Genomic DNA, 23,486 nt, shown 5'->3' on the forward strand with positions numbered 1-23,486 from the left:
CCCTTCTGGAGACTGCCTACTAGACTCCAGCTCAGGCACTTTCCTCAGTCATTGCCTTCATAATATTAGAACAGACTCTGATAGATAGACCCTTGGAGAGAGTTAGCTTTCACTTACCAGATTAAAGACTACAGAGAGAAAACATTTATTAATGAGGTTTATGTTTAATTTTTAGGGTGTATATTAAGATTTAATTGTACAGATTTTTTGTATCATTTAAACCACTTTTAGTTTCTTCAAATAAATTTAAAATACTGGCAGGGGAAGCCAGACAGGAGAATTGTGAAAGAACCTTACACAATTTCAACTGAACCTCTTCTTAAATTGCAAATAAGGACAACTTTGAATTAGTCTCCCCACAGAAATCCCAGTGATAATTTATGCTCTCCTGCAGCACCAGAAGCAGGCTGTTAATCCAGAAGCAAAGATCATACCACACACTGCCTCACCATGCAACAGCAGGAGCACAGGTGGAGTATGGGGGAAAAAAAAAAGGTGGGGGAAGAGGGAAGGAGATTTAGAACAGCATAGTCACACCATAAATTTCTTTTCAATAGCAAATTTTTCCTTTTTTTTCTTTTGCTAAAACACAAATGTGAACAACTTCTTTCTTATACCATAGGAATAAATGGAGAAAGCAGTTTACATTGCAGAGCCTCCAACAGGATATTAGCACACTTATGAATGTGCAAGTGAGGTAGTCTGATCAGTTAACTAACCCTCTTAGTCTGCACAGGAAACTAGAGAAAGAAAAATCCAAGCTGAAAATTTTTAAGGTGTAAAAAATAAGTAAATAAATAAATAAAAACACTTTAAAAAGTGATTACGGTATTTTGGTTCATGCAGTTCTCCTTAAAAACTGCTCTCCTGCGTGATATGATAAAGTAGCTATTGTTTTTAACTTAAAAGATTTATTCTGGCACCCAGAAGAAAAAGAAATACAAAAGGAAAAGTTCACTGTAGCATAGTTTTCCCCCACCCCTGCCTCAAAATAGTATAAGCAGGTATGCATTTCCTTTCCTAAAAGTTACTACAGGAAAGAATTATTAGTAGCATGTTCACAAAGAGGGGAAGTTGAAGACTCATTTATAACTTGTTCAGGGCAGCAGAGGGTAGACAGCTGGCACAAGGCACAAGCACACCCCAGGGACACTGAAATGAAAACAACAATATCCTGAAAGCCTTCAGCAACAGACCACACAAGACATTGGAGCAAGAAGCTGGCCAAACAAATCCATATAATAACACTGTATTTCCTTGGTCACGCTCTTATCCTCAAATATTAACAGCAGCAAAGGAGAGGAAGGAAGGGAAAAGAGTATGTTATCAGCCAAATAAAATAGAAGATAACATACATACCAAAATTTAATTACTTTTCTAATAAATTATAATACCATAATAAGCACCATATTTTAAAGGCTGATTTTTATTTTTAGAGTATTATCTTACCTAATTGCCCACCATTCAGTCCCATGGTATACACTGCTTCTCTAGTCCATAGCACTGTATGGAATCTGCCTGCAGCCACTCCAACCACTGTTCTACCTTTGAGATTTTTTACCTAAATATAAAAAAGCAAAACCTCTCTCAATTCAAGTCCTAAGGTTGTCCACATACATCAAAGTTACTTGCTTATTTGACAATAACAAAGTTCTTACAACATTAAAAGTTCAGAAAGAGATAGTTTCAAATAACAAGACACTTCTCCATCAATGACAGGGAGGGGTGGGGGTGGAAATCTATGTTCTCTGTCAAAACTTAGCGATGCTACCTTAGGCTATAATCACATCTAAAACATTAAACAGGGTAGGGCGTGGCACAACATGTAGGGGGGGAAAGCATCCAAAGGAAGTTCAAATGCCACAAAATATTGAATTTTCACAGTACTGAAAGCTTCTATTTTAAGTACTCAGAAGGAAAGCTAAAAATTCCATCCATCATATGCAAAATATGATATTTACTTGCATACCACATGGACCTTTTTCCCAAAAATCAGCCTTCCAAACAGGGGTGCATATCTTTAGGGGTATAGGGGCAGGGAAAGTGATTTTCTGCCAAGAATAGCAGCACTGGCATTTCTATTCAGGCAGCATGGAAGAAGTCAGTTGACCTCATGGCTTATTAGACTCTAATTCTAATTACTAACTATTTTTCACTCAACAGATGTCAACTACATATACTCCTGTGTACAGACAACCCCCACTTAGTGCTCTTAACTGGCTCCTGAAAAACAAAGCAATAAGCGAAACGAGCATTAAGCAAAACCGAAAGTATTTGATGACCCAAGATGGCGACCACAAGTGTTATAATGAAACTCACTGAGCACTAAGTGAAATCATGCATTTCAAATGAGAGTTATAGCAAAATTGCACTAAGCAAAATAGTGCTAAGCAGGGGTTGCCTGTAACCGTCTTAATGATGGCACCACTCAAGCTATCCTTTCTTTGGCAGTTTGGTGGAAGAATTTATAATTTAACTACTCCTGGCCTCTCTCCTATTTACAGCCCTGAAGACTATTTTTAGATATTTTCAAAATCGTAGATCTGTCCAGGGACTCCAATCTTCAGCAGCAGCTACAATTTCAGTTTTTTGGCTCAGCTGATGACAATTCAGCTGTGAAATGGTTAAAACTCTATTTTTTGCTTGACCAGGAAGGGAAGGGGAAGCAAGGGAAGGGAAGGGGAAGCAAACTGAAGATTAGGCTCTATCCTCATTATACGTGGCTGTAACACTGGGATAATCTTTTTTCTTCATTCTGTCTTGCCCAAAACAAGGTATGTGGGGTATGTAAAAATATACAATAATACTAAGTCATTATTATTCATGGTCGTTAAAGATCCTAAGGTAAATACTACAAATGCACAGAAGTTACACCATTCCTTGAGGCACTTCTGTCTCCCAAAATTCTCCTTTCAATTTTGTAAGACCTGCTATTCACTCTGGGTCATTAACTGCTGCATGTTGTAGCACTGTTGAGTGCTTTCCTTGGTGTTTCACACCTAAGAAAGCTTCCCTGAACCAGTATGTAAAGTAGTACGCATGTACTGCTTTAAAGGTGCTTTGATATCTCAGAAGAAAATTACCACCTCTGACAAACTTGTTTGCTTGAAACCACTACTCACTTTGTGCAACCATCAGGAAGTGTCATTCACTGTGAAAAATTACCTAGCATTCACTGTTCCTCTTCTTGCCTCTTAATATTTTTTTCAAAGCATTACCTATTTCTGATATTAAAATTAGGGCTGTCAAATAATTAAAAAAATTAATCACAATTAATCACAAGATTTAAAAAATATATAATTGTGATTAAGTGCAATTTTAATTGCGCAGTTAAACAATAACAGAATCCCCATTTATTCTATTAGATAATTCTATTATTTATTTATAATTGCCAGTGCCTTTAATCCTGACCCGCAGCCCCCTGGTACTGCCAGAGCCCCATGCTCCTGACCCTGCCCAACCCCTGCAAGCATAAGCACCAGCCCCTGTGCCATCAGCCCGGCCACAGAGCTCCCTGCTACCAAAGGGTCCACCCTATTCCCTTGTTGGAGGGGAAGGCGCCTCACCCTGCCTTGCCACAGCCTCAGCGCCTGGATAGCTTCCCCTAGGCACCAGCCCCCCCACATACATGTACACACACCCTACACAGTCCCCAAGACCTGGCCTTCCAACCCCTGCCCCCCTCCATACACTTACCTGCATCCAGCTGCAAAGTCTGCTCCCAGGACCCTGCCTAGCTGCTTGCTGGACACGTGTGGGCTAGCAGAAGCAAGGGGGAAAGGGTCGCTTTTCCCCCAGCACGCAGGGCCAGGCACACAGCAAAGGGGAGACGCCACTTTTCCCTCAGCACCAGCAGTGATTAACGCAAAAATAAATTAACGCATTAATCATACCCATTAATGGCTATTCATTGACAGCCCTAATTAAAAGAGTTTCTAGGAAAAGAATACCCCAAAGCAGAGGGATGCAATCCTAACATAATACGACAGAAGACTCATTGCAGTGCCCAGCAACAATCCATGAATAAGGGTACAAAGTAATAAAAGAAAAATAAATTCCCTTAATTTAAAATGGAACCAATAAATTGTAAAATACAACACAATCATTCTTAAATACTTAAATCCTGCGTTAGGAAAGGGGTCAAGTACTGCTGCAAACTTAGAACGCGGGCAGACCACAAATTCAAGCATCTAAGGATATAAAGAATTAAAACTAAGACTAAATATTACTAAAGAATCTAGAGAATATATTTTTAATTTGACCTCACAAATCAATTACGTTATCCCTAAAATGTTGAGAGCCTTCAGTGAGAAAAAGATCCAAGAACTGACTAACAGTTATTTTTTACCTGTCTGGGAACACTGCAGTTAGGAGGAGGAGGAAGAATGCCTAATTGGTGGAAAGTATTTAGGCCAAAGGTATAAACATATCCATCTTCTGTTAAAACAACAGTATGGTCCTTAGCCGCTGCTACCTGGGAACATTGATGGCCAATTAGACCTTCTACCAGTCTAGGAACCTATAAAAGATTGACCGAGTGTTAAAAATAAAGCCAATTATTTATGAGCCAAGTTAAAACAAACAAGCAAACAAACATTCACAGAAAATCCTCAGAAGAAAAAGAAATCCAAATTAACTCTTTAAGAAATTATGGAAATATGGTAGTTACTAGGGATGCACCAATGGAGAGTTTTTGGGCCGATACCAATTGCCAATTTTTAAGGAGCCATATCAGCTGATAGCAATCTGATTGCCAATATGCAGCTGGGCAGCTTGGAGACTAGGTTGAGCTGATACATCTGTTGTGGGGGAAGGGGCAGGGGAAGGGAAGGGGAACCAGGGGGATGGGGACAGATCAAGGACCCCACAGTGAGGGAGCAGGGCTGGGGCAGGCACTGCACAGCCAGGGTGGGACACTGCACAGAGCCGTGAGCAGCTCATCTGGGGGAGGGGTGACTCCCGCCACTGCACATATCCTAGGAAGGCATGGGGGCATGGTGCCCCCAGATTTGCTCACAGGGCGGGAGCAGGGATGGACTCTTTCTGGTGGGGCCTGGGCCAGGCTGCACTTGAGGCGGGCAGTGCTGGGAGGGGGACTATGAGGGGGCTTCAGCCACCCCAAAATTTACTGTAGCCCCCAAGCCCCACCCCCAGTGCTGCCACCGCCCGCACTGAGCGCAACCCAGCCCCCACCTCCCCCCAGGAAGAGCGCAGCACAGCCCCAGCCCCAGCCTGCAACAGCAACCTGCCCTCACACCGCACGCACATCCAAGGGGCACATTCCTACTCCATGCCCTCCCGGGGTGCATGCAGCAGCAGGAGCTGCTCCCACCCCGGACAAGCCACAACTCCGTCCTGCACTCCTCCCCAGGTGTGCAGTGCCTGCCCCGCCCCTCGCACAGCTCCACTCCCCACCCCTCACAGTGGGGGCCTCCATCTACCCCCACCACACCCCTTGCCTTCCTCCACAACAGATTTACCAACCAGATGCTGTTCTCCAAGCCACCGGGCTAGGCTCCTGGCCACATACATGCTGCAGCTGTGCCCATGCACAGGGCATTTATCGACCACTTCAGCCAAAAAAAGCTGGTTGCTGATATTGTCATTTTTCCCTATATCACTGCTGATCCAATATGGGACAGATGTATCGGAGCACCTTTAATAGGGATCTACTTAAATCGTGGTGAGTCAAAGGGTTTTTCACGGCCCACTCACAGCACACAGAGCCCATTTTGCAGGTATATTGCAGCAGCCCTGCCCCTCAGCACCGACTGATAAAAAGGCCCCAAGGGAGGGAGAAGGGACAAGGGGGAGGCCACCATCTTAATTGCCAGCTGTTCTTTGTGTCACCCCTCAGCTCTAATTGGCAGAGAAGCCCCACCAGGGGGAAAAGGGATAAAGGGGGAGCAGTCATCTTGTCAGATGCCCTTCACACCGCCCCACCAGCCAGCACCTTCTGATCCCAGCAGTGAGGTTTTGGTCAATTTCTTGAACAATCCCAGATGTTGTAGTTTCTATGAAATCCACAAATTAACTAGGTCCTTATTTCTATATTACATTGTGTATCACATGGAGATCATATTAATACAAAAAGATACTTTTTAAATTACTTTGAAACACATCTACAGCAATCTTTGCACTAAGTCAACTGTACAGAAATATTTTTTTTTTTTTTTTTTTAAATACACCAGTACATCTGAATAGTTTGACAGCCACAGTTAGGAGAAATTTTAAAAAAAAAAACAACCAGGATGAGCGGAAGGACAGGAAAGACAGGAGGAATCAAAACCTGTCAGGGAAAGGCTTCCATCTTTCTCCTACATACATGATTTTTCCCTCTTAGATTATAATGGTGCAGGCTCAAAAATGTCAAAAACATGTAGAGCTACAGCATTATCCCATAAAGAGAAGAATCCAAATTCTCCAAGATAATTGCTTCTACACCTGCTCAGAAAAACAATTTTAAAACTAAAACAACAATTCACAACACGTTTTAAGTTTTTCTACAACATCCATCATACAAAACCCACAGCAAAGTCTTTAACACTTTTCATGAGATAGCTAGTATTTAAAACCCTGGTTTTAGAAGAGATATTAAATATTCCCCAAATAATTCTGCTAGCCTATATTCGTGAGATGTGCAACATCTATTGAATATAAATGGTCTAAAATTATACTGGTACTTGCATGGCACTTAGTCACTCATGGCTTGCCATTCATATGTCATAATGGTTATACTAAATCAAGCCAATAGAGACTTCACAGAACACAATGTTGCAAGATACAAGCTTACACATCGCAATTTCTCAAAACGTTGCCCACTCATTCTACTGACAGGCTTCTCAGAAAAAATAAATAAATAGGAAATGACCAGTAAAATTTTAAAGTTGCAAATGAGGTGCACAGCACCAAAATGAACTCCCAATTTTTACTCCCTGCTATGTAGTGCAATTATGCACTATGCAAAGAATATATTTAAGCATTTTAAAACTTTAAAGAAAAATTTAAAATATTAAAATTGAAAAGAGCCATTTAAATGTGATTTATCCATTGTTTTCCAAAAAATATTGTTATTGCTAAAAAAATCCCCAAATGAATGAAAATATAAAAAACTTGACAGTGTACTTGGGAAATACTTTAATGCATTCTTAGCTTCCCTATGGGAAATTAAAATTATCTGGTTAAATATATAGTTGTAATCTAAGATACCAGGCATGTTTGTTCGTCTCCGTGACCCAAGCGTCCTCCTTGACCATGTCCACAAGTATAAATCTGTCCTTTCTGGGAAAGGAAGACAGAGTGAAATTTACACAGGACCACCTGAAAAAACAACATATATGTTACTGTTTAATGTCAATTCAAGTTTTGTTTGGGTTTTTTTTATTATTACTATTTAGAACAGACAGCAAGTTTACAGGAAGTCCAGTTTAAAACACAGGAAAATATTGTACAACATACTATAAAGGAAGTGTGGAGTAGCTATTTGTAAAGTTATATAAACATTTATAGAACCAATTATGAACATAATCAAATGATTTAAAGCACTATTTTGAGAAAAATTACCTTGATCAATTAGTTTCTAAGTCTAAGAAAGAGGCAATGATTTCAAAATTGTTTCTACAAATATTAAGGAACTGAAATTGTCTCAGTTACAAATGTAAAATAATTCTTGGGCTCACATATGACCCCAATTCTCTAGCCCATCTATGAAAGCACAAAGCCTCCTCACAAGCTGACCTGACCAGTTCATTTTGCCCATGCAAGATTTCCCTTAGGTGGCACAGGCCTCCTGCATCCGCCTCCAGCTTTGGGAGAACATCCATAAAAGTGAGGCAGAAGACAGAATAATCTTGCACCTCATGAAAGTGAGGTCAGCTTCGGCATCTATTTGTCAATGATTCATGGCTACCTGAACAGGTGCTGGAAATGATGGTACCCTCCCACCAGAAACAACCTAGTGATTAGAAAGGTCTAGGAGCCCAAAGAGCGCTGAACAATTAATGTCCTTTGCTACAGTCTAGGAAACGTAGTGTAGAGCAAACAACATAAATAACTACCTCCCAGTCCTGTGCCATACCCACAAGACATTGACACATAAGCAAGTTAATTTTCGTCATTTTCAGGCTGTGATAAAGCATTAAAAAGTCCTGATAAATAAGGGTTAAGAATTTAGCGCTCTCTCATAGCTGCATTGCACTGTTAGCTGTTTACTTTAAATGAAGTTTTATACCTTAATCACTAGTAATTTCATAGCTAAAATTATAAAATAGGCACTACCAGTCAACGTGTAAAGTCACTGTAAATTTATAGTAATCTAACAACACACAAAACTAGCGGACCAAACCTAATGCTTTAATAAATATACAAGTCTATGTTTAAACAACAGCAGCCTAACAAATTAACATTGCTCTGTTGGGTTTTTGTCAAGGTCACCACTACGGTCTTAAATCACAGGAGCTGTATAATAAAACACACTGAATTACACTACAACATAAGAATACAGTAAAATTATTTCCTCAGTATGCTGGTTCAACTGATAATTCTCAAGTTCCAATAATGGTTTTCATGGACAAACTGTTCATAGATTTCATAGACATTAGGGTCTGGAAGGACCTCACAAGATCAAGTGCAGCCCTCCTGCCATAGGCAGGAAGTCTGCTGGGACCAAATGATACCAGCAAGATAAGCATCCAAATGCCTTTTGAATGAATCCAGAGTAGGTGCTTGCACCACCTCTGGGGGAGTCCGTTCCAGACCCTGGACACTCGGACTGTAAAGTTTTTCCTTATGTCCAGTCTAAATCGGCCTTCAAGAAGTTTGTGGCTTAGTCCTTGTTATCCTTTGGGGAGTCCTGGTGAACAACTGTTCTACCAGATCCTGGTGCACCACCCTTATATACTTATAGACTGCCACCAAGTCCCCCCTGAGCCTTCTTTCCTCCAGGCTAAAGAGAAAATATATGGTATGATATGATATACTGTGGCAACTACAGTCTTATATGAAGGACCAGGTGACTGTCAGTTTTTCCTTGTGATAAATTATCCTGCAACACACTGGACCTGTGTATGAAGCCTGAATGGAGAAAAACTTTATCAAGCTATTTCCTTAACTTCAGCTCACTGTCTAAATGACACAGGTTATTAGGAAATTAAAATAGCTTCATATGCCTGAACTGAAATATTTAGCCATGTTACCTACATGAAAGTTAATTTTGCATCAGAGCTTAAGAATTTGTCATAGCTCCCAATCAAAATGGTAATGCATGCTTTTATATTCATCAGCATCTATAAAAATATCTGTGAATGATCCGTCCAGGTACTAAAAGGAAAATATATGGTAGGCCAATGCAGCAAGGACTGTCCATATGAGCGCTAGGAAGATCAGGTGCACTACCTAGACAAGAGGCACTCAATCCTCAGCCAGCAGGGTTCCTCAGCTCCTCACAGGTCCAAAAATTTGGTGGTGGGGAACATTGGTACTGCTCCCTTGCTGCTAAATTTTGGAACTCATGAGGAATCCTGGGCCCTGTGCTTGGCACGCAGGACCAGAAGGGGCCAGGACTAATCCAGGCCCACAGGGCTCTATCCAGCCTACAAACAGGCCCCAAGTTGCTTATCAGGCCTGCTGGACCAACAAACTTTGAGCACCACTGGTCTAGACTTCTCTGCAGATGAGTTTGACTCATTACAGTAGGTGTATATAAATTATTTGTCTTTCAGGTTACGCAAGAATACGCAGATAAGATATCTGTATTAGGTTTCAGAATACCTGTTTGATATAGAGTCCATTCCGAGGAAACAGATCCACCAATTCAGGATGGTGTTTACTCTGCTGACCACCATGACCCAAAGTAAAGTTTACGTTGTTTCCCCAAGTGTAGACTTCTGTGGGATCTACAATGCAATGACAACATGCTGTATGAGAGAGAAATTAAATTTAGCTCTATTTTATGTTTAAAACTCCATTTTAAATAAAAAAGACTTATTTAAAATAAGATTTTAAAATAAATAAGATTTTATTAAAACAAGTCTTTTTTTAAAAAAGAAAAATTATGGCAATTTACATTATTAAACAAGGAAGACCCGAGACCAAAGAGTGTCCCCTCCCTTACATTATTTCCCAGATTCACAAGTATTTCTTAATATTTTTTCATATAAAGCAATCACCAGTGAAAACATTTACTGTACATGTGAAGTCTTAATACAAAACTGTACAAATTACCCTACTAATTTTACAACCATGAACTGTTATACAGATCAGAATCCATACTCTAGGATCATTGTAGTTACAGATGATGGGGTATTTAAATTTTGCAGGTCTGTAAAAAAAAGTAACTTTTGCATCAAAAGCGCTTTTGCTCTTTCTTGTTCAAGAACAACTTTATTGGGGGGAAAGACAAAAAATCTATTTCTTCTCTGACAAAAATCAAAATCAGTAGTGAAAATATAGATCTGAAAACAAGATTGCCAAATAATCCAGTACTGCTTAGAGGCAAAAAGAAGAAAAAAAATAAATAAATCATGAAATAGTACTTAGTATTTTTTTTAAATGTACTCTAGGAATAACAGAAATAACCTAAGACATTATGCAACCAAGTAACACTGTAAATATTTAACCACGTAGAAGAGCAAACAGATACATTATTTCCATTGCTCAAGTTAACTAAAGCTGAGGGAAAAAAAACCCATGAAAAAGGAGCTTCAATAAAGGTGCATAAATCAATATTTTTAAACTTATAATCTAAGATGATGTTTATGTAGATAAGGAGAAATTTCCAAAGATTTTAACTTGTAAGAGTATTCTTACATCCATATTCTCAAGGAGCCAGTTGTATCCTAGTTAACGTGTTAGCTGTCATACTTACTTACTTTTAAAAAAAGGAAATTGAAAAGCTGCTCTAACAATGCTTTGAAGATTAACATAATTAGGATACTATTTCTGCTCTTAATTCTGTTGAAAACCAGGAGTAACTTAATTTAATAGACAGAATTACTTCTTAAGTCATTAAGGTCTCAATTCCCCCCTTCCCTACCCACCTCCCCTCCCCCAGAATACATGAGGATCTAAAACAATGGTGGGGAAAATATGGCCCACAGGTGCAGGTACCCCATTCCCACCTGGCCCAGGCACAGGGGTCACTCCAGGCCATGGCACATGCAGCTGGTCCCACCACCCCCAGGCACACGCAGCAGGACCAGGGTGGTGTATCGGCCAGACTCATTTCCTGGCAACAGCAGCTCCTTCCAGCTGCCGCAGCCACCACTGGACCTACTGCCCAGACACCCGGCCCATCTGCCCCACACCCAGCGTTGGGACCCACGCAGACAGGACATGCAGCCAGGCAGATGGGATGGGGCCACAGATGGGCAGAGAGCAGCATCTGAGAGCTGGGCAGGTAGGGCCAGGTTCACAGAGCAGTGACAGTGTAGCACCAGGCCACAGCTGTGATCCATTCCCCGCACTGGCCTGAGACATGGCCCCGCACTGTCAACAAGCCAAGATCCTAGACCCAGACTCATCCCACTCATTGATGCCACTCCCCACCTGCCCACACCTCCCATCCCATCCACCTGGCTGAGCACCCTGCCCACAAGGAATCCCAGCCAGTCTCCACTGAGAGCCGAGGATGGTGACAACACATCCCAGACCAGGCCCAGCCTACTCATCCCACTCCCAGATGCCACTGCCCACCCACCCATGGCCCCATACCAGCTGCTTGGCCCAGGGCAGAACACAGCCACTTAGAGAGCTTTGGTGACCTGTTGGGAGCAGAGGGGTTGTGGGGGAGGCTGGGCTGCAGACCTGGCCCACAACAACTCCCCAAAATTCCCTAAGTAGCTCTCAGGCCAAAATAATTGTCCACCCAAATTTAAAAGGAACAAATAGAATCACTCTTGCTTACTCTAACATTTCAATTGTTGCTAGCATCAAACATTTCACATTTGGCACATGTGAACAAGCTTTTATTTTGCACTCTTATCAAGAGACAATAGTGATTACTAATGATATGGTACTTCAAAATGTGTTTAGTCAATTAAAAATAGTATGGTTTATACAGAAGCATGAGCATGCATGCACACACAGAAACGCAAGGTTGGTAGAAGACAGAGAATCCTGCAGAATGAGCTATTATTTGATGCCCTACCAGTTTTCTTGAAGATTACATAAGCTGGTCTATCCTTCATCAGAAGATCCAAGGCAGATAAACCTTCTTTATCTTGGATATACAAACCAACTCCATGCTGAATGAAAACAAAACCAAAAAAACCCAAATTTACTGATTCTTTTCTCATTTCATAAAAAGGAAAGAAATGAATTTGATAAATATTCCTCCATTGTTCCAGTTAAAGTTAATATTTTCAAAATCACTATGTTCTATGAACAAGTCTCACAAACAAGATATTAAATGCAAAATTCTAAAGATGATTATAGCTTACTAAGACTAAATTAGGGTTAACAGAAATGTACTTATTCCAAAAATAAGTCTACAAGAAGGCCCAACTGAACAAACCATCTTACTGCCTACGGAACGTTAATTATTACTAAACACAGCAGCAGTCACAAGCTCCCACAACCTAAAACAAGGAAACCAGTTCACATGCTTTCAAAGGCAGAAGTACAACAAAATGTTAGTTAAAGTATGGAGAATCTTCTGTTTACATTGAGTGCCTTCAATGAAGGCAGCTGCTCTTCTGTAATAATTTGTTAATCACATACGTTGACCTGGTAATTGGACTCAATGTGTAAATGGTGAGTAAGGATACTAGGCCATCAAGAAACATACAGCAGAAAAGAAAGTAATAATGGGTAAACAATATTTAGAGGTTTCAAGAGATGGTGCCCATACTGGGGTAGCCAACCCAAGAAATCTCTCTCTACTGACAGGATACAAACTTTTTACTGATAACCAAAATCTTTGCTACCAACACATGTTTTTACTGATACACATTAAAATGTAAATGCCCTGCTTCCAGACCTGTTAGAAGGGATGGGTTCAGTTTTAAGGCTTTAACATCAACCATGGTAAATAAGACTGGTTGACAGTAAAGTTTGCATTAAACTAATTTTTTCTTCAGTTAGAAAGGCAGCTTGACTGCAGCACTGGTTTTACACCAGAGGTTGCCTACTCAACCCCTACACCCTGATGTCCCCCTGCCCCCCCACCACACCCAGTCACTACTCTCTCCATCTGAGCACAGACCCTCAAAAGAATGGTGGGGGGAAGGAAGGAAGGAAGGAAGGAAGGAAGGAAGGAAGGAAGGAAGGAAGGAAGGAAGGAAGGAAGGAAGGAAGGAAGGAAGGAAGGAAGGAAGGAAGGACTTTTGACTTTTGACAACTTTATTTCACAAAAGATCGGGTACAGAAAGCAAAAAAACCATCAAACCACACCAAAGAGAAACCATTCCCGGACGTTCAGAACATCACACCGTGACAAACACCTTCGCAGTAATACACATCGTGTCTAACATGCTATTTATATATATAGCCCTCGAGAAACGAACAATTCCACCCTTCCCTGTCCCATAGTACACGTACAAAACCCTTCTTCTTCTCACCCCGAGAAAATAAACAACAGCAGCCTGGTGAGGGCCCAGGGCACGGCACAAGCCGGAAGCCACAGTCCGCCACCGCGCCCGCCCGGTCGCCCAGACCGGTCACGACATCAGAGCGCGTATTTGAGACGGCCGTCCTCCACGTGGCACAGCGCTCCCTCAAGGGCCCAGAGTGCCTCGAAGGCGGGCACCCCCCGCCGGAGCACAGCGTGCTCAAACTCCAGCGAGAGGCGCGCCCGCACTAGGAGGCCAAAGAGCCGCGGGGCATCGTCTGAGCCGGTGCCGGCAAGCCGGTTACGGCGGCTCTTGAGGACGGCCATCTTGGCCTGGCCCAGCAAAAAGTTGGCCAGGCAGATGGCGCCCCGCTCGGCCGCCCGGTACGGGTAGGAGCATATGTAGGTGGTCTCTGAGAGGCTCCTGCCCAGCGCCCGCAGCGGCAGCTCGAGGGTGGCAAAGAGCGGCCGCAGGCGGGGACAGTCCAGGAAGGCGTGAAAGAGATCCTCCTCCACGCCCCCAGGGCAGAAGGGGCAGGCCGTCGAAGCGGCTGGGTCAAAGTGGGACGCAAACGTGCCAGTGGCTAGGATGCCGTGCAGCAACCGCCACTGCAGGTCGCCAGTCTTCTTGGCGGTCGGCGGCTTATACAACGTGCGCCACGCCGGGTGGGCCGGTGGGGAAGCCGGTGGCCCCAGGCGCCGTCGCCACGGTGTATCGGGGCGTCCCGCCAGCACCTGAGCATGGCGGACACAGACCACCCAGGCATACAAGCTTCTACGCGATAGAGAAGCAAAGGGACAACCCGTGTCACTATCGGGAGGCATGGGGAGCCGCAACAGAGTGCCCGGCCCACCGGCCAACTCCGCAGCCACAGCCGGGGTGACCGGCAGCGAAGGGAAAGCCTCGCTCGCGGCATCCGCGGCCCGCGGGATCTGGCGCGCACGGAGATGTTCGTCCACGGCGGCCGCCGCCACCGGCGGGAGGGCGGCGCGGATGTCACGCAGGAGATGACCCATGGTGCGGATGGAGCGCACGCCCAGCCGTGCGGCCAGCGCCTCGGGCGAGAGCCAGGCTGACCGAGCGGGGTCCAGGAGATGGTGCAGGCGGAGGACACGCGCCTGGATGAGGGTGGCCGTGAGGCTGGCAGAGGCCAGGCTCGGCACGGAGCCCCACAGGGCTGAGTTGTGCACCAGAGGCTCCCTCAGCAGCTGCGGGAAACACAGTGTCCGGGCTCGAGGCTGGAGGCGGAAGGCGACCTGCCAGGCTCGTACCACGCTGCGATAAAAGGCCGGAAGCACCGCCCAGTTCAGGAGCGTGGGTGTCAACAAAAAGAGCTCCCGGTCAAAGCCAAGGGCGCCGACCCTCTGTAGGAACCAGCACGCCAGTTGTTGCCATGGCAGCTGCTCCTCGCTGTAAAGCAGTCGCTGAAGGGCCTGCAGGCGGAAGGCCGCCACCCTGCTGGCCAGGTCAACCAGACCCTGGCCCCCCTCGGCAACAGGCAGGTGAAGGACGGCTCGTGGGAGCCAGTGGCGCCCATCCCAGAAGAAGTCCACCAGGTTGCGCTGGAGTCTCTCCAGGAGATCCGGTGGGGGGTCGAGCACGGCGCACCGGTGCCACAAGGTCGCTGCCGCCAGGTTGTTGATGACAAGGACGCGCCCCCGGTAGGAAAGGCTGGGCAGGCGCCAGCGCCACCGCTGCAGGCGGGCCTCCACCCCCTCCTCGAGGTCGTCCCAGTTACGCGCCATGAAGGCCGGTGGCCCCAGGAACACGCCCAAGATCTTGAGGCCCTCGCGGCGCCATGTGAGCCCCCCCGGCAAGTCCGGGGGGAGCGTGCCAGTCCATGCGCCAAGCAACAAAGTATCGCTCTTGGCCCAGTTGATGCGGGCGGAGGAGGCGCGCTCATAGGCACGCTGGCAATCCGCCAGGGCCCGCACGTCTTCCTGAGTGTTGAGGAAGACGGTCACATCATCCGCATATGCCGACAGCCGGAGAGGAGGCCTAGCGGACGGGCCGCTGGCCACTGGCAGGGCCACACCACTCAGGCGGCGTCGCAGCGTGTGCAGCAGCGGCTCGATGGCCAGGGAGTAGAGCATGCCCGACAGCGGACACCCCTGACGAATGCCCCTGCGTGCGGGGAACGGAGCACACAGCACACCGTTCACCTTGAGCAGGCTGGAAATGTCTCGGTACAAGACCCGGAGGGCCCCAGTGAAGAGGGGCCCAAAACCAAAGGCCTCCAGAGTCCGGAAGAGATAGGCGTGGCCCACCCGGTCAAAGGCCTTCTCCTGGTCTAGAGAGATGAGGCCGATGTCGAGGCCAAAGAGCTCGCTAGCCGTGAGTAGGTCCCGCAGCAGGAACAGGTTGTCTTGAATGGTCCTGCCCGGCACGCAGTAGCTCTGCTCGGGCCCGGTGAGAGAGGCCATGACCGCGCGGAGGCGGGTGGCCAACGCTTTGGCCAGGATCTTATAGTCCGCGCACAGCAGGGAGACCGGCCGCCAGTTCTTCATGTAGCCCAGGTCTCCCTTCTTGGGCAGCAGGGTCAGCACCGCTCGGCGGCAGCTGATCGGCAAGACCTTGTCGGCGAGGCTCTCCTGGAAAACGCGCAGGAGGCTGGGGCCGAGGAGAGGCCAGAAGGTCTTGTAAAACTCAGCAGGCAACCCATCGAGGCCCGGGGCTTTGCCGGAGGCGAGGCCGGCCGTGGCGGCCGCCAGCTCTTCCAGGGACAAATCCCGCTCAAGCTCTCCGGCCTCCAGGGCATCGAGACGTGGTAGGCCCTCGTGGAGTTCCCGCGTGGCCTCGGGGCACGACGGCTCAGCCGCAAACAGGTCACGATAGAAGGCGACGGCATGTTCGCGTATTTCGCCGGGCTCTATAATTACCCGGCCCTCAGGAGTCTTGAGATGGTCCAAGACTTTGCTCGCTGCCCTCCGCCGCTCCAGGTTGAAAAAGAAGCGGGTCGGGGCGTCAGTTTCCGCCAGTTCCTGGCAACGGGCGCGGACCCTCGCGCCGCGGGCCGCGCTCTCCGCCAGGTCGCGCAGACATCTCCTGCGGAACCGGAGGCTCTCGCTCAGTGCCGCGTCGCTGCCAGCGGCCAGCAGAGCAGCCTCGAGCTCCGCCACGTCCTCCTCCAACTCCCGGATACGTCGGCGCGTCTCGTTCGCGGCCAGCTGGGTGTACTGCTGGCAAAAGGCTCGGATCTGTACCTTGCCCACGTCCCACCACAGCTTCCAGGAGGAGTGGCTCGATCTCGCAGCCTCCCAGCTCCTCCAGAAGTGGGCAAAGCAGTCCCGGAAATAGGAGTCCTGAAGCAGGCTGACGTTGAAACACCAATAAGGTGCCCGCGCACAGGCTCTCCCCGGCAGGCTCAGTTCACTGAAGGCTAGGTCATGATCTGACAGACCCGAGGGAGCGATGCAGCTGCTGCGCAGGAGTGGCAGGTGGTGCCTGGTGACATAAAGGCGGTCGAGGCGAGCCATGGTGACACCACCGGCACCCATCCTGGCCCAGGTGTACTGGCACGCATCAGGATGCAGGGCTCGCCAGATGTCCACGAGGTCTGCCCCCTCCAAGGCAGATTGCAGCTTGCGAGCGGAGGGCAGGTGGGGTTCAGGCCCTGTGCGGTCGAGGCGCGGGGCAGTGGTGCAGTTGAAATCCCCACCGAGGAGGAGCAGGTCATCATCCTCGCTAGCGTCGCGCAGGAGGGCAGCCAAGGTCTCGAAGAAAACGACCCTCTCCTGACCATCGGAAGGCGCGTAGACGTTGATGAGCAGCAGGCGGTGTTGTGCGAGGGTGACGCGGACGGTCAGCAGGCGGCCGGGGATGACCTCCCGCGGCACCGCCGCGTCAAGCTGCAGCTGTGGTGATAAGAGAGTCGCGACCCCAGCGCTAAGGTTGGTGCCATGGCTCAGGAACACCTGTCCTCGCCAGGCAGCCCGCCAGGCCGCCTGGTTGAATCTGTCAGAGTGCGTCTCTTGAAGGAAGGCGACGGCCAGCCTCTTCTGTCGCAGGAGCTCCAGGACGGCTTCGCGCTTCACCGAGTCTCGACAGCCGTTGATGTTGAAGGTGCCAATGATTGTGTCTGCCATGGATGTGGGTGTGGGAGAGGAAGAGCAAAGCAAGGTACGGGTGGAAGAACGAGCACCCAAGAGCAGAGCAAGGCAGTACAGACAGGTCAAGGAAGGCCTACTGTGCCCTACTCTAGTCGAGGGACCCGCCCAAGTCCCACTCAGCTCTCACCCTCTGGGCAAGCTTCTCCAAACGGTAAGCCATCTGGCGTGTGCCCAGATCCCGCTGCATGAGCTTGGCAGCTGCCCTGGCACCCTTTACGAACACTTTGGGGTCTGTGCACCACTGAGTGATGCGTCCTGCTACGTTCCTCTGCCCCTTAGTTAACTTCAAGAAGGACAGGAGTCCCCCATAGTCTGGAGGGACCCAGGGGGGCTCCGCCAGCTTGGGGTGGATGTTGCCTAAGGAAGAGCGTCGAGTCCGCACCCCCGGCGGGAGCTCGTCCGCAACCGCAGCATCGACACCCTCGATGTCTAGACACATCAGCCGCCTCTCATCGTCCGAGTCAAGGACCGGCTCCACGAGGGCATTCCCTGTCTTCCTGGGGGGGGAGAGGCCATCCCGCTCACGACGCCTCTTGCGAGACTCAGTGAGCTGGACCTCCATCTCGTCAACTTCTCCATCTAATCCACCAGGCTGGGGCATGACCAAGGGGGTAGCAGACTCTCCCGCCACCCCCGAGGCCAGGCCACCAGAAGAGAGGCATTCGCCACCATCCCCGCCGCCGCCCGACTCCGGAGGCTGGGGGACAGGCGAGGGGAGAGGGACCCCTGAAGCCCCCTCCCCCTCCGCTAAGTCTGCCCCGCCGACAGCTACATCCAACGGGGTGGGTGGTATGGCAGCCAGAGCGGGGCCAGGCTCTCTAGTGGGGGGTCCCTCGGCACTGGCCGAGGAGGGCAGGGCATCCTGAGAGGCCCCCTTCATCTTCCTCTCTTTGTCCTCCTTCTTCTTCTTCTTGGTGGTAGTGGGCAGCTGCCCCTGTGCTGGGGACGGGCCAGACTGCCCTGCCCCCCCAGCCGGCGGGGCCCCCGCACTGAGGGCAGGGGGCGCCACAGACGGGGGAGGCGGCGGCGGGGCCTGGGTAGTAGCACCAGCCTCTCCACTGGACGATGGTTTCACAGCAGAGCCCCCCGTCCCCTGAGATGGAGTAGGGGTGGAAGGAGGCTGGGAGGAAGAGCTCCCTGCTTCCCTGGGCCTGCCGCGTGTCCCAGAAGTCGACACGCCGTCTCTCGGCTCTGCCGCAGGTGGCGATGGTCCGGCCGCCTTGCCCTGAGGGCACTGAGCAGCCAGGTGGGAGGAGCCGCCGCACTTAAAACACGTAGTCTCTCCCACAGACAAATAGATAATATACCTCCGACCCTCGAGCATGAAGCTCAGGGAGCGAGGTAGAGACTGGGGGCCCTCCTTGAGGAGCATAAAGACCTGCCTCCGAAAAGACAGGACGTGCTTCCGCTGAGGGTCCTTGCCTCCCATCGGCAGCCGGCGAAAAGGACTCGTAAGAACTCCATAGGCCTCGAGTCCCCTGGCCAGCTCCCGATCAGAAACATGTGGTGGGATGTTAGAGATCACCACCCTCACTGCCTGAGTCTCTAGGGGCGTGACAGGGTAGTGGATGCCCGCAATGTCTAGGCCCTCAGCACACACCCTGTCAACCAAGGCAGGCGTGCTCAAATAAATCATCGGGACCGTGTTCACACGACCCGCATAGCGGATCGTACGCCATCCCAGGAGCGCAGCCAGAGCCTCCATGCAAACCTCAAGCCCCACATGGAGAGGGGCATGAACCCTCAGGCCATGCGTCAGCGGGAGGTCCCGAGAGACATCCTCATGCCAACTGCCAGGTGTAGGAGCAGCCATCCTCACTAGGACAGGGTTAAACTGCAAAGCAAAAAAAAACTAAGGGAATGAAAAGAAAACTTAAACACAGGAGCTCAAGGCCAAGCTCCCGGGAATGCGGCCAAAACAGAAAGTGAAGATAAGCCACTGAAAGGGAGGGAGGGATTTGGGCGGTGAAGAAAAAAAAAAAGCGTGGATAGAACAAAATAAGAGGGGGGGGGGAAATGCACCCCTCAAGCGGCAAATGATAATAGAGAGCTCCCCACAAAGGGGGAGGAGGGTGGGGGGGGAAAAAAGCGGCAGGGGAAGGAGGGGGGGGGGTTAAAACAGCAAAAAGAAAAAAGAAAAGGAAAACTAAAGGGTGAGGGGGGGATGGAGGGTTAATTAAGAGCACCTCTGGAAGGCAGGCTAATGGAAAAGGTAACTCCCCGTAACAAGCAGACAGAAAAAAGAGAAAGAGAGGGAAAGAGACAGTAAAAGAGAAGGCTGCGAGAAGCGTCTCATAGACAAAGAAACCGGAAGCAGAGGGGGAGGGAAGAGAGAGGAGAGAAAAGTGGGGGTAAAAGCTGCAAAAAAGCAAGAAAAGAGTCAGAAAGCGAAATAAACAGAGGCTAGAGACCTTTAGACAGGTGGGAGTGAAGCAAGAAAAGAGATAGGAAGCCGGGGAGTCTTACGCTCGGGATCGCCCCACGCAGCTCCAAGCGAGCCTGGTCCGAAGCGTCCAAAGCGGAAGGAAGGAAGGAAGGAAGGAAGGAAGGAAGGAAGGAAGGAAGGAAGGAAGGAAGGAAGGAAGGAAGGAAGGAAGGAAGGAAGGACTTTTGACTTTGACTTTTGACAACTTTATTTCACAAAAGATCGGGTACAGAAAGCAAAAAAACCATCAAACCACACCAAAGAGAAACCATTCCCGGACGTTCAGAACATCACACCGTGACAAACACCTTCGCAGTAATACACATCGTGTCTAACATGCTATTTATGTATATAGCCCTCGAGAAACGAACAATTCCACCCTTCCCTGTCCCATAGTACACGTACAAAACCCTTCTTCTTCTCACCCCGAGAAAATAAACAACAGCAGCCTGGTGAGGGCCCAGGGCACGGCACAAGCCGGAAGCCACAGTCCGCCACCGCGCCCGCCCGGTCGCCCAGACCGGTCACGACATCAGAGCGCGTATTTGAGACGGCCGTCCTCCACGTGGCACAGCGCTCCCTCAAGGGCCCAGAGTGCCTCGAAGGCGGGCACCCCCCGCCGGAGCACAGCGTGCTCAAACTCCAGCGAGAGGCGCGCCCGCACTAGGAGGCCAAAGAGCCGCGGGGCATCGTCTGAGCCGGTGCCGGCAAGCCGGTTACGGCGGCTCTTGAGGACGGCCATCTTGGCCTGGCCCAGCAAAAAGTTGGCCAGGCAGATGGCGCCCCGCTCGGCCGCCCGGTACGGGTAGGAGCATATGTAGGTGGTCTCTGAGAGGCTCCTGCCCAGCGCCCGCAGCGGCAGCTCGAGGGTGGCAAAGAGCGGCCGCAGGCGGGGACAGTCCAGGAAGGCGTGAAAGAGATCCTCCTCCACGCCCCCAGGGCAGAAGGGGCAGGCCGTCGAAGCGGCTGGGTCAAAGTGGGACGCAAACGAGCCAGTGGCTAGGATGCCGTGCAGCAACCGCCACTGCAGGTCGCCAGTCTTCTTGGCGGTCGGCGGCTTATACAATGTGCGCCACGCCGGGTGGGCCGGTGGGGAAGCCGGTGGCCCCAGGCGCCGTCGCCACGGTGTATCGGGGCGTCCCGCCAGCACCTGAGCATGGCGGACACAGACCACCCAGGCATACAAGCTTCTACGCGATAGAGAAGCAAAGGGACAACCCGTGTCACTATCGGGAGGCATGGGGAGCCGCAACAGAGTGCCCGGCCCACCGGCCAACTCCGCGGCCACAGCCGGGGTGACCGGCAGCGAAGGGAAAGCCTCGCTCGCGGCATCCGCGGCCCGCGGGATCTGGCGCGCACGGAGATGTTCGTCCAAGGCGGCCGCCGCCACCGGCGGGAGGGCGGCGCGGATGTCACGCAGGAGATGACCCATGGTGCGGATGGAGCGCACGCCCAGCCGTGCGGCCAGCGCCTCGGGCGAGAGCCAGGCTGACCGAGCGGGGTCCAGGAGATGGTGCAGGCGGAGGACACGCGCCTGGATAAGGGTGGCCGTGAGGCTGGCAGAGGCCAGGCTCGGCACGGAGCCCCACAGGGCTGAGTTGTGCACCAGAGGCTCCCTCAGCAGCTGCGGGAAACACAGTGTCCGGGCTCGAGGCTGGAGGCGGAAGGCGACCTGCCAGGCTCGTACCACGCTGCGATAAAAGGCCGGAAGCACCGCCCAGTTCAGGAGCGTGGGTGTCAACAAAAAGAGCTCCCGGTCAAAGCCAAGGGCGCCGACCCTCTGTAGGAACCAGCACGCCAGTTGTTGCCATGGCAGCTGCTCCTCACTGTAAAGCAGTCGCTGAAGGGCCTGCAGGCGGAAGGCCGCCACCCTGCTGGCCAGGTCAACCAGACCCTGGCCCCCCTCGGCAACAGGCAGGTGAAGGACGGCTCGTGGGAGCCAGTGGCGCCCATCCCAGAAGAAGTCCACCAGGTTGCGCTGGAGTCTCTCCAGGAGATCCGGTGGGGGGTCGAGCACGGCGCACCGGTGCCACAAGGTCGCTGCCGCCAGGTTGTTGATGACAAGGACGCGCCCCCGGTAGGAAAGGCTGGGCAGGCGCCAGCGCCACCACTGCAGGCGGGCCTCCACCCCCTCCTCGAGGTCGTCCCAGTTACGCGCCATGAAGGCCGGTGGCCCCAGGAACACGCCCAAGATCTTGAGGCCCTCGCGGCGCCATGTGAGCCCCCCCGGCAAGTCCGGGGGGAGCGTGCCAGTCCATGCGCCAAGCAACAAAGTATCGCTCTTGGCCCAGTTGATGCGGGCGGAGGAGGCGCGCTCATAGGCACGCTGGCAATCCGCCAGGGCCCGCACGTCTTCCTGAGTGTTGAGGAAGACGGTGACATCATCCGCATATGCCGACAGCCGGAGACGAGGCCTAGCGGACGGGCCGCTGGCCACTGGCAGGGCCACACCACTCAGGCGGCGTCGCAGCGTGTGCAGCAGCGGCTCGATGGCCAGGGAGTAGAGCATGCCCGACAGCGGACACCCCTGACGAATGCCCCTGCGTGCGGGGAACGGAGCACACAGCACACCGTTCACCTTGAGCAGGCTGGAAATGTCTCGGTACAAGACCCGGAGGGCCCCGGTGAAGAGGGGCCCAAAACCAAAGGCCTCCAGAGTCCGGAAGAGATAGGCGTGGCCCACCCGGTCAAAGGCCTTCTCCTGGTCTAGAGAGATGAGGCCGATGTCGAGGCCGAAGAGCTCGCTAGCCGTGAGTAGGTCCCGCAGCAGGAACAGGTTGTCTTGAATGGTCCTGCCCGGCACGCAGTAGCTCTGCTCGGGCCCGGTGAGAGAGGCCATGACCGCGCGGAGGCGGGTGGCCAACGCTTTGGCCAGGATCTTATAGTCCGCGCACAGCAGGGAGACCGGCCGCCAGTTCTTCATGTAGCCCAGGTCTCCCTTCTTGGGCAGCAGGGTCAGCACCGCTCGGCGGCAGCTGATCGACAAGACCTTGTCGGCGAGGCTCTCCTGGAAAACGCGCAGGAGGCTGGGGCCGAGGAGAGGCCAGAAGGTCTTGTAAAACTCAGCAGGCAACCCATCGAGGCCCGGGGCTTTGCCGGAGGCGAGGCCGGCCGTGGCGGCCGCCAGCTCTTCCAGGGACAAGTCCCGCTCAAGCTCTCCGGCCTCCAGGGCATCGAGACGTGGTAGGCCCACGTGGAGTTCCCGCGTGGCCTCGGGGCACGACGGCTCGGCCGCAAACAGGTCACGATAGAAGGCGACGGCATGTTCGCGTATTTCGCCGGGCTCTGTAATGACCCGGCCCTCAGGAGTCTTGAGATGGTCCAAGACTTTGCTGGCTGCCCTCCGCCGCTCCAGGTTGAAAAAGAAGCGGGTCGGGGCGTCAGTTTCCGCCAGTTCCTGGCAAC

The 23,486-nt window shown here is 50.6% G+C and overlaps 1 protein-coding gene across 3 annotated transcripts in view; it reads right to left on the reverse strand.

The window, feature by feature from the left end:
* IBTK (inhibitor of Bruton tyrosine kinase) overlaps positions 1–23,486 on the reverse strand; it is a 104,473-nt gene that overhangs the window by 61,117 nt on the left and 19,870 nt on the right. For all 3 annotated transcript variants that reach the window (XR_009463610.1, XM_006275612.4, XM_014596681.3), the window contains exons 3-7: positions 12,146–12,242; positions 9,769–9,893; positions 7,210–7,320; positions 4,349–4,519; positions 1,450–1,561 (exon numbers count right to left, since the gene is read on the reverse strand). Coding sequence is in view for 2 of the 3 variants with exons in the window: in XM_006275612.4 (XP_006275674.1) it covers positions 1,450–1,561; positions 4,349–4,519; positions 7,210–7,320; positions 9,769–9,893; positions 12,146–12,242 (616 nt within the window). In the remaining variant the exon portion in view is untranslated. The remainder of the gene's footprint in view (positions 1–1,449; positions 1,562–4,348; positions 4,520–7,209; positions 7,321–9,768; positions 9,894–12,145; positions 12,243–23,486) is intronic.

The sequence above is a fragment of the Alligator mississippiensis genome, chromosome 1 (genome assembly GCF_030867095.1).
Source record: "Alligator mississippiensis isolate rAllMis1 chromosome 1, rAllMis1, whole genome shotgun sequence".
Taxonomy (NCBI): domain Eukaryota; kingdom Metazoa; phylum Chordata; order Crocodylia; family Alligatoridae; genus Alligator; species Alligator mississippiensis.